Source organism: Triticum aestivum, chromosome 7B, assembly GCF_018294505.1.
Source record: "Triticum aestivum cultivar Chinese Spring chromosome 7B, IWGSC CS RefSeq v2.1, whole genome shotgun sequence".
Lineage (NCBI taxonomy): Eukaryota > Viridiplantae > Streptophyta > Magnoliopsida > Poales > Poaceae > Triticum > Triticum aestivum.
This window is the reverse complement of record NC_057813.1, coordinates 62,009,729-62,020,707: the sequence shown is the minus strand read 5'-3', so window position 1 is coordinate 62,020,707 and position 10,979 is coordinate 62,009,729. Positions and strand designations below refer to the sequence as shown.

Sequence of the window (10,979 nt, the reverse complement as noted above, 5' to 3'; positions counted from 1 at the left end):
CTCAAGGGTCAGTGGTTTATCCTATTAAACATAACATGCGGTAGCCTTTGATCAGACATAATTATCTTCCAACACCAACTAAACAAATCCACAAGCATGTTGCATCTCAATGCAATGAGGGCGATGCTGAAGAAATCAATGGATGGCAATGGGCGGTGGCGGCGCGGTGCATCAAGGACAGCGAGTGTGCCGTCGATCAGAACGAAAGTGGCATGGCATGGGGTGCTTGCCTACTGAGCCATGAGAATTCGACAGGTCAGAGCTTGCCCAACCGCTCTTTTCAATAGCAAAATTATGCGGCGTCTCACTGCTAACCTCCACATTTATCTCGCAATATAGTAAAGAGGCCAGCAAAGTATCCAGAACGATACTCCCTCCATTCCACAATGTAGTGCCTATAGATTTTTGTGAAAGTCAAAATTTTCCAACTTTGACCAAGTATATAGAGAAAACTGTCTACATCTACAATACCAAACATGTATATTCTGAAAATATAACTCATGATGTATCCAATGAGGTGCATTTGGTATTCTAGATGTACCTATTTTTCTCTATAAATATGGTCAAAGTTTGTAATGTTTGACTTCTGTAAAAATCTATAGGCACTACATTATGGAACGGAGGGAGTACAAACAAGGGAACATTTCGCATGCAGCAGAACTTTCAGCTGAGATTAATAGCGACGAATTGAAATCGCATTAACACTGACAAAGGTGGGGAGATGAAGTGTAAGAACAAACACGGTTCCGAAAATTCAAGTCCACAAGTGCAAAATCAATTACTAGCATGTTAAACCTATTGATTTCTTCTGCCAGAACTTGGCTCAGATGCTACTGAAGAAATCAATCAAACACAGAGCAACAAACTGTCAACGCAGATTCTCTACTGACGAGAATTCGATAGTTCAAAACAACCTACGCCACTCCTTTTTCATCTTTCGCACCCAAAAAAGTCCACAGCCTTAGGTCATTACTGACTTATTTCATGCTGCAAGGAGGCCAGCAAGGCATACCGACCAATATAACCAAGGGAACATTCGCACAATTTGAGAACAGAAAGCAGATCAAGGTTATATAACATGTCTGACACTTCAATGTCAGAACAATCTAGGATCTGAAAATTCAGGTTCACAAGTGCAGGCTCAACCAAATTATTAGAATAAACCTATTGACGAATATGTTGCATCCAACAGCAACAGAATGTGACTGGAAGATATAAGCTACCAAGGAGCTCAATCGTATGCGCAGTGAAGAAAGCAGAATGTGGAGAAGAACATCAGGCAGCATGTCGGGGATAAGTTGAGAACGAAGAGCATGCAGAACGACGCCAACTGCCGAACTCTGCGTCGCAGTCTAGACAGGCTTGCACCTCCTGCAATACTTACCCAGGTATAATTGCCCCTCAGATGACCTCATCACCTGGCATGGGGCTCGGAGGCAAGGGTGCAGGCCATTCAACTAAATACCTTGCCATCAGTCCCAGAGAAGCAAGCAGATGCAGCTTCTGGAGACTCATCCTACAAAGAAATTTGCGCTTCTAATACTTCCAGAAGCTGCATTTATAAGCACAATCAAACCTTACCAATTTGCAAAAGATGAAAGGTCGTTACTGCTTTTTGACGAGCAGTATCTTCAACGAAGAACACGCGACGCAGAGGGGTCGTCTGCAGGAACTAATACTAAGTTTGCATGGAGCAGGCGAGGGCGAGGGATGAACGAAGAGCGAAGAGCAAAACCATGAAGACATAACTGAAAGCCGTAGCCAGCCGACGCTTTTACGCAGTGCAGGACGATGCCTTTTTAACACACAAAAGAAAAGACAGCTGGTCTTAGTTAATGATACACCCATCCATAAGTTTATCTAGAGATAAAGTCAAACACAACCATAATAGGGCAGAAAAAGTTATGGGGAACTTAACCAAACTCAAGCAGTCGATGGAGGATGTTTCAAATGGGGGACATGACACTGTTCATAGCTGACGGGTATAGAGCAATATTTGCAACAGAACACTCTCCAGACATAACGTACAGCTCTAGCTCCTGCTGCGACGATACCTGGAACCATAATAGTAACAATGCATTACATACAGTAGAAATCCTTCAAGGTAAATCAGTACCTGCCAAAAAAATTACTGAGATATGCATTACCCATTGCCATAGGCAGGAGATTCGTCACGTCCACGGACTGGTGACCTGCTCACATTGCGCCCACGAGCCGGTGACACACTACGACGCCTTGGAGAGCGGCTGTAGCTTCTGTTTACAGAGCATATCTTTATTTATCAGATTTGTTCTTCATGTAATAATAAAATACAGCTACAGATTTAGCACAAGAAGCAAATGTGACAAACAATAACACCAGATTTGGTATGTAGGGTATTCTTTCTATGCGCTAAAACCTTCCGACTTGACTACCCAAAATGCAACTAGCAAAAAGTAGAGGTAGATAAATGTCAATGTCAAACAGAAGAAATTTGAGGAGCTTAATGTAGCACAAGCTCAAGTAGTTCTGCACAAAAAATAGCAATCCCAAATTGATCATACCTTTTCCCATGTAAATCTAGCAGTTGCACAATTGGCATCATTGAGCGTACTTCACAAAAGTACAAGAAAATAAACAAGAGAGCAAAGATGACCCAATTGCTATTCTTCCATGCAATTACAAACACCTTTTCTACACCTACTACTCAACCATGAAGGGAGAACCAAAATAGGAGGATTAACATCTAACAGGTAGAAATCGGAAGATAATGTCTGGAACTGCATGTAGCCATGTACAACAGCCACCCCCACAGCATATTTACACAACTATACCTAATGTCACAAAATAATTTTGAAACAAATCAGGGAACGCTACAAGTAGATTGCTCATCATGTCATCAAAGGGTTCAAATTGCAGAATAATACTATTGGCGCTAGTCACTAATCATTTGCATGATCATGTGTGATAGTAATGAAACTACATATCAGCAAAGTATAACAGGAACTTTTTAGAAGTATATATATTCATAACAATAACAACTATTGTCTGAAAAAAAACATTAACAACTATTTGATTACCTTCTGCTATAGCTTGGACTCCTGCGGTACCTAGGGCTCCGACTGCGGCTACGGCTTCGACTCCTGCTGCGACGCCTTCCACTGCCTAGGCCCCCAGAACCAATCCTCAGACGGCATTCACGGGCAAAGTGACCAGACTCACCACACTCATAACACTTCATCTCAGATCCACCAGATCGATCACGACCACCACGACCACTGCTGGCATTACGAGACAGCTCAACTCTCCAACCATTCTTGCCTGCAGATGCAAGAGACAGGATCATGGATATGCAAATGTGTCATTAGGGCATAACAGAGCCAAAAGGAGACATCAAATCCTACGAAGTAAAAATAATATCATTGCAAAACTTCGAACAAGCTCAGTGAACAAAATCAAATGTCACAAAGAACCATGTGATATGATGGACATTCTCTGTTAACTGAACAAAACAGCCTATGATCTAACATTCAGAATAAGGAAGATTTCCATGTACATCTTTAATTGTATATGATAGAGCACGTTCACACAAAAGCACTGGTCACATACCATCTAAATCTTTAATTGCATCCTGAGCATCCCTCCTGTCATCAAAATCAACAAATGCAAAACCAGGTGGCTTCCTTGCAACCCATACACTGCTACCACAAAATAAAATTAAGCAAACTGTATCAGCATCCGGCAAATTGTATCAGCACAGGCAGAGAGTAACAAATTTATTAATGCAAAGGGTACATAACCATGCTTAGGTGATGTGTTTATCAAAAGCAAGTCAGGAAAGTAAGCAATTCTAGAGGTACTTCATGGCTTGTCCCAGTGGGCCGGAACACAAAGTTCAGATTCAGTAAATTGGCCACATATTTTGCTGTATTATAGACATTAAAATATTTTGGACATGTATCCAGCTACTAGTTAGTATGCAGCTGATGACAGGATTACACAAGATAGAGTTCACCGAGGGATGACCAGCCGTGCTAGAATGCACCCAGATTTATATTTTATGTTAAACAAAAATGCATCCATAGATGGATACCAGAATTATATACATGAATTGTAGCATGACAACAAAAATCTCCATAAAAAAATAATACTAGTGGATAGCCTGCATAAGCAGCTAGAATTCTAGAACCTGTATAATCCAAGCATCATTTGCTACCTGAAAACTCGATTGTAATTAAAAAAATATGACAGTGCGCAAACTCATCTATCGCCAAAGCATTATATCATTCCCTGAAAACTGTCAGCCGTTCCGCCATCTCATCGCGTAAACGTGCAATTCGAGCGGAGACAGTGACAATCGCGGAGAATCAGAACAAAGGCGGATGACTAACCTCCGCAGAACCCCGAACACGCGGAACTCGTCCTCGAGCTCCCGGGCCGTCACAGCAGGGTCCAGGCTCCCGACGTACACGCGCGCCATCACAGCGGACCACCCTACCTGCCGACAACAACGAGAGCCATTAGATTTCAACGAAGCAGGCGAAAAATCCAACAGATCGTCGGAGCAATCGAGCCGAAGGCGGCAGATCTGGAGCTCGTTGCCGAGCCCGGGTTTGGGGAACGACGCCGCGGGGACGAGCGAGCGGGAGAGATTAGATCTAGGGTTTGGAGGAGGTCGAAACAGGGCGAGAGAGGGGACCGGTCGCTCACCTTCTCCGGTCTGTCTGTAGGGACGCGACGCCGGCGGATGGCGGCCGAGACGGCGAGGAGGAGGAAGCGGACGGCGACGCGACGAGCGGACGGGGAAGATGCACGGCGACGCACGGGGTGATCGGGAGGGGAGGAGGGGGTGCGCGAGACGAAAGGGATATATTGCTATTCGGGGTTTGAGCGCTGGGCACGCCTGCGCCGGATTCCTTCTGGAAACCACGGGCGCTTTCGTGCCACTGGGCTTGCCCTGGATCGGGCTATGAGCGGGAAGAACAAAGAAGAAGGCTCCGCCTGAAAAGCCTCACCCGAATGGACCAGCCAATTCTACGGCCCGTTGACCCTGTTAAAAATGCTCATCTATTTTTCAAAATGAAAGACTGGTTCGGTTATAAAATGACAATGTCTCAAAAAAAGTTATAAAATGACATATTTCAAAAAAATATGTCCGTGCATGAAAATAGATGATATGGCTTCCCAAATAGTAGTATTCGTATATCTCATGAAAACATTCATTTTTAACCAAAAAAGAAATAAAATGGAAAATAGGGAAGTGGTGAAATAAAACAAGCAATTGAAAAAAAAGTGGGGATATAAAAGAGAATAACATGAAAACATACATAACTTAAAAGGACATAGAATGCAAGCTTGGTCTAGTCCATGCCGCTAGAGGGGTACATAGTGCCTTCGTGTCTTCTATTGCTAAATAGCTACAACCCACTACCTATTTTTCCTAGTCATGCAACCACCCCAAAAAAGCAAGTCATGCGTGCAAATCATAAATTACTATTTATTGAATTACTCTGTGCATGCAATGCTGCCACATCCTAAATTCATGCGTGTTAATTATTCACAAGTTATTTTTTGCATTAGATTTTGTATTGACAATATATGTGTTGGGCGGTTGCAGCGTATCTATGTGGCCGACCCTTCAATTTTTATTAGATATGTCATTATTTTGACTGCAATTCAATTCCTTTATACGCTTTATATTTATTTTATTTTTGAATTACATTGATGTTTTTCTAGCAACTTTTTACGTGTTTCTTCTAGCAAGATTCCGCAACAACGCGCGGGGCATAATCTAGTTCCTGCAAAGTGGATCACTCAACGTGACAAGATAAACAAGGTAGCTACCCAGAAGCACAAGAATGAGATAACTACTACAAAGTCAGAGACAAACATATATCCCCAAGTTCACCCTCTTGAGAGGGGTGCTAATCTCTTTCATATAGGCGGGAGCCCAACGAAGCACTTCACAACACAAAAAAGGCTCGCCTTCTTTTCCTTGAGCTCGTACAACAAATTCTTGAGCTCATCTGAGTGGTAGACCTTAAGTCGGCCTCTCAATCTTCACAAATTAATCCGGGTAACAATCCACAAGTTTGAAAGCGTTCGGGCAACACCAACCAGCTCGTAAATCCCCAAGAGTAACAACCAATGTGATGACTCAAAGAAGATTTAAATTAGCTTGGACGAATCATTGATTGGGGGCTCATCTTTCTTTCCCTTCAAGGGCACAAATGATTTAGGACACAAGGTAAGGATCTTCTCAAGTTTTTGTGGGCCAATATGTTGGGTTTTACGGTAGGATGCGTCAAGTGCAAAATAAAATTTTCCTACGCACAGAACATCCAGGAACATGCTACGGGAATGGATCACAGATCGTTACCACTAGACGCGCAGTATCGTGCAGCGGAAGAAGAGTTGGGGCAGCGCGTCAGCGTGGATCGTCTCCTTCTCGTCCGATCTCCCTCGAACAGCCGGTCGTCCGATCCCATGTACAAGTTCACCAGAGCGGCACAGATGCACCGCCTCTAATGGTATCCACGCATGCAGGAGGAACATCGTGTTGTGGACTGCTAGGTCCGATCACACAGTCGGCAACGAGTGGAGGTGGCTATTAGCAACACATGCAAAGCCCTAGTGACGATGCCGAAGCGATCAATCTCTGAGTGTGCCGCACCTCCACTTTATATAGGCGTTCGTCGCAGGCTCAACACTTGGGCCTCACACGGACCCTAAAGCCCAAAATCTATTCGGTCGTGATCCGAGTCCGAGTAGGATCACATCTGACTCGTGGAGTCCGATCCGGCCTCATAGGTTCCTTCCCTTAAGCGCGCGACCCCTTAGATTCAAGTCAACTTGGTCGCAGGTCACATCACCTCCGACCTGCTCGGCTGGTAGCGGCCTCTAGCAAGGTGTGCCAACCATCAAGCAGACAATGAAGCCGGTTGGCGTACCTGCACATCACACTTCCATTCCTTTTGCCATAAAATATATGTTGCCAGGTTCAAGGCGAGTCTGTCATCCTTGTGCTAGGCCGACCTCTTTCTCATTCCAGTGATGCCGACCACAAATCGGATTATCTCATAATCCTTGTCGCATGGCCATGCTTATCCTGGTCGGATCACACAAGGGCCCCAGAGTATATCTCTCCTGAACGGAGGGGCAAATCTCATCTTGCTCGACCATGTCTCGCAGCATGGGTCTGGACAAGCCTGAAACCTACCTTTGTAACTACCCAGTCACGGAGTAGCGCTTGGTTGGCACAAAGCAAGTATGTCACCATCCAGAGTATATGCGCTAGCTCAGGTCTTAGGACATAGAACGTATGTTGTACTAGAGACTCACAGATGACATATCGCGGCGTCTCATAGTTGGGTCTGTCCGACTCGGACCTTATCTCAACTCGAATCCGACCAGATCCTTCCGAGTCCATATTATCCGGTTAGCATCCAATGATCCATGGCTGGTGAGACCAAGCCATCGCCCGTGTAATATGCTAGTCTAGTCGGCTGCACATCGACACAACCCTTTCGACTAGCGACCTTCTAGGACAATCATCATACAATGCATAGTCTCACAAACAAGTCACATACTTGTTGACACACACCATTGATAATGTCCAAGGAGTATCTTTATTCTTAAACACATAGGAAATATCATCATACATGATTGCCTCTAGGGCATATCTCCAACAGTCTCCCACTTGCATTAGAGTCAATCAAATAGACATCGAAAGCCCATAGCTCTAACGTGCCCCTAATGCTTGGGTTGTGGAAGCGGCTTAGTCAACGGATCTGCAACATTTGATTCCGTGTGAATTTTGCATAACTATACATCACCATTCTTTACAATCTTTCGTATGAGGTGATATTTCCGATCTATGTGTCTGACCTTGTGGTGATTTCTCTGCTCATTTGCTTGTGCGATGGCACCAGAATTATCACAATGAAGGTTCAACGGTTTTACCGAGGCTGGGAAAATACCAAGATCATTCAGAAAGTTCCGGATTCAAACACCTTCCTTTGCAGCTTCACAAGCCGCAATGTATTCAGCTTCAGCGGTAGAATCGGCCACCGTATCTTGCTTGGAACTCATCCAGCTCACTGCTCCTCCGTTCATGACATACACGAATCTGGACTGTGATTGACAATCATCTCTGTCGGTTTGGAAACTAGCAACGGCGTAACCCTTTACGCAGAGCTCCTCCTCACCTCCATAAAACATTTCCTTAGTCCTTTTTAGGTACTTTAGAATATTCTTCACCGCTGCCCAGTGCTATCTCTTGAGCTTGCGTTGGGTTTTCCCTTGAAGAGGAAAGGGTGATGCAGCAAAGTACCGTAAGTATTTCCCTCAGTTTGAGAACCAAGGTATCAATCCAGTAGGAGACAACGCACAAGTCACCGAATACCTGCACAAACAATCAACAACTTGCACCCAACGTGATAAAGGGGTTGTGAATCCCTTCATGGTTACTTGCAAAAGTGAGATCTGATAAAGATAAATAAACGATAAAGTAAATATTTTTGGTATTTTTGGTTTATAGATTGGAAAGTAAAGACTGCAAAATAAGGAATGGCGACAGAAATTGGCAAGTTGACGAGAAACTAATAAGATGTAAACGAGATTCAATATAATGGAAAAGAGACCCGGGGGCCATAGGTTTCACTAGTGGCTTCTCTCAAGATAGCAAATATTACGGTGGGTGAACAAACTACTGCCGAGCAATTGGTAGAAAAGCGCAAAGTTATGACGATATCTAAGGTAATGATCATGAACATAGGCATCACGTATGTGTCAAGTAGACCGAAACGATTCTGCATCTACTACTACTACTCCACACATCAACCGACTCCTGCCTGCATCTAGAGTATTAAGTTCATAAAGAACAGAGTAACGCATTAAGTAAGATGACATGATGTAGAGGAATTAACCCAAGCAATATGATGAAAACCCCATCTTTTTATCCTCGATGGCAACAACACAATACATGCCTTGCTGCCCCTACTGTCACTGGGAAAGGACACCGCAAGATTGAACCCAAAGCTAAGCACTTCTCCCATTGCAAGAAATATCAATCTAGTAGGCCGCACTAAACCGATAATTCGAAGAGACTTACAAAGATATCAAATCAAGCATATAAGAACTCAGAGAAGAACCAAATAATATTCATAGATAATCTGATCATAAATCCACAATTCATTGGATCTCGGCAAATACACCGCAGAAGGATATTACATCGAACAGATCTGCAAGAACATCGAGGAGAACATGGTATTGAGAATCAAAGAGAGAGAAGAAGCCATCTAGCTACTAGCTAGGGACCCGTAGGTCTATGGTAAAGTACTCACGCATCATCGGAGAGGCAATGGTGTTGATTGATGTCTGCTAGAACTACGTCGGTATTTCCCCAAAGAGGAAGGGATGATGTAGTATAGTGACAATAGGTATTTCCCTTAGTGATGAGACCAAGGTTATCGAATCAGTAGGAGAACCTCCTCACACCACGTAAACAACACCTACACACAAATAAAAATACTCGCAACCCGATGTGTTAAAGGGGTTGTCAATCCCTTTCGGGTACGGCGCCTCAAGTAGGCAAATAACGTGAGGTAAAAAGTGGTAGATAGGATAAATAGATCACGGAACAAATAAATTGCAGCAAGGTATTTTTGTATTTTTGGTTTAATAGATCTGGAAATAAATGCAAGAGAAAATATATCGCAAAGGCAAATATGATGAAAAGAGACCCGGGGGACGTAGGTTTCACTAGTGGCTTCTCTCGAGAAAAAATAGCAAACGGTGGGAAAACAATTACTGTTGGGCAATTGATAGAACTTCAAATAATCATGACGATGTCAAGGCAATGATCATTATATAGGCATCACGTCCAAGATTAGTAGACCGACTCCTGCCTGCATCTACTACTATTACTCCACACATCGACCGCTATTCAGCATGCATCTAGTATATTAAGTTCATGAGAAAACAGAGTAATGCAATAAAAACGATGACATGATGTAGACGAGATCTGTTTATCTATTGCGGCAGATATAGATCTCATCTTGTTATCCTTAGTAGCAACGATACATACATGTTGGTTCCCTTTCACTACTAGGGAAAACCCTAGCAGTAGCGCTGGTTTTGTGCTCACTAGTAGCGCGGGTAGGCACGCTACTAATAAGGCGTTACAGCTATTGCTTAGCAGTAATGTGTGCCCGCACGCGCTACTGCTAGTACAAATAGCTGCAGCGTTTGTTCAGTACCACACTACTGCTAAGGTAACTACTTGCAGCGTGTTTTCTGTCCATCGCTACTAGTATTCTTTTTATTTTTTTTATTTTTAGTGTATTTATACACCATCATACAAATATTGGTACAATACCAGTTATGAGGTCTACATCATTATGTCCATAACAGTGTGTCAAATGAAGGTGGATTAGGTTCAAGTGGAGGCAATATGTGGTGCATGTCAAAAGTATACTATTGATCCAAACTTGATCTAGTTTGGACTAGTAGTACTTTTGAAGTGTACCACATGTTGCCTCCACTTGAATCTAATCCGCCAGCACAAGCTATTTAATCATCATCATAGTCATTACCACCAACAGTATTTATTTAATCACCACTAACACTAGCTAATAATAATCATCATAGTCATTACCACCAACACTAGCTATTTTATCATCATAGTAATAGTGTAGCACATCATCATCCTCAAACTCATTTCTAGCTAGCTAATCACTCATGCTGCTCTCTCTTAGGTAAAATAACATAAAACATGTATAGCTCTCCTCCTTGATCAAGCTGGAGCATGCAGATGAACCTGTCTCCTAATCGTGGGTAGCGCATCTGTTTGCTGCCCCCTAGTACTTCTCTGCGCTCCCCCATCACATATTTGGTCCAGTCTTGCACTATTAAGCATCTGTCGCTAATCTTGAATGCACTAAAATAATCTGTAGGATATCTTGGCCGTAAGCTCATACTCATGATACCTTTAGTCTCAA

The 10,979-nt window shown here is 43.2% G+C and overlaps 1 protein-coding gene across 5 annotated transcripts; it reads right to left on the bottom strand.

Annotated features, from left to right (window-relative positions):
* Positions 1-1,044: 1,044 nt before the first annotated feature.
* LOC123157181 (serine/arginine-rich splicing factor RSZ21A) lies at positions 1,045-4,945 on the bottom strand. Of its 5 annotated transcripts, none has more exons than XR_006478797.1 (8): positions 4,690-4,945; positions 4,371-4,477; positions 3,589-3,680; positions 3,060-3,300; positions 2,148-2,255; positions 1,919-2,054; positions 1,582-1,795; positions 1,045-1,516 (listed from the first exon to the last, which is right to left on the bottom strand). XR_006478797.1 is itself a non-coding variant. In XM_044575433.1 (6 exons), the coding sequence occupies exons 2-6, from the start codon at positions 4,457-4,459 to the stop codon at positions 2,033-2,035; spliced, it is 552 nt and encodes a 183-aa protein (XP_044431368.1). In that variant the 5' UTR covers positions 4,460-4,477; positions 4,690-4,945; the 3' UTR covers positions 1,590-2,032. The 5 variants fall into 5 exon arrangements, 2 of the variants coding, with proteins under 2 accessions (XP_044431368.1, XP_044431369.1); XR_006478798.1 differs by having other exon boundaries at positions 1,610-1,795; XR_006478796.1 differs by having other exon boundaries at positions 1,045-1,795.
* Positions 4,946-10,979: the final 6,034 nt, after the last annotated feature.

Excerpts from the sequence above, each read along its gene's own strand:
- LOC123157181 (XM_044575433.1), bottom strand. The coding sequence starts at position 4,459 with ATGGCGCGCGTGTACGTCGGGAGCCTGGACCCTGCTGTGACGGCCCGG. Across the intron at positions 2,256-3,059 it reads AGTCCAAGCTATAGCAGAAG|AAGCTACAGCCGCTCTCCAA; the intron begins GTAATCAAATAG and ends CTCTGTAAACAG. Across the intron at positions 2,055-2,147 it reads TCTCCTGCCTATGGCAATGG|GTATCGTCGCAGCAGGAGCT; the intron begins GTAATGCATATC and ends TTATGGTTCCAG.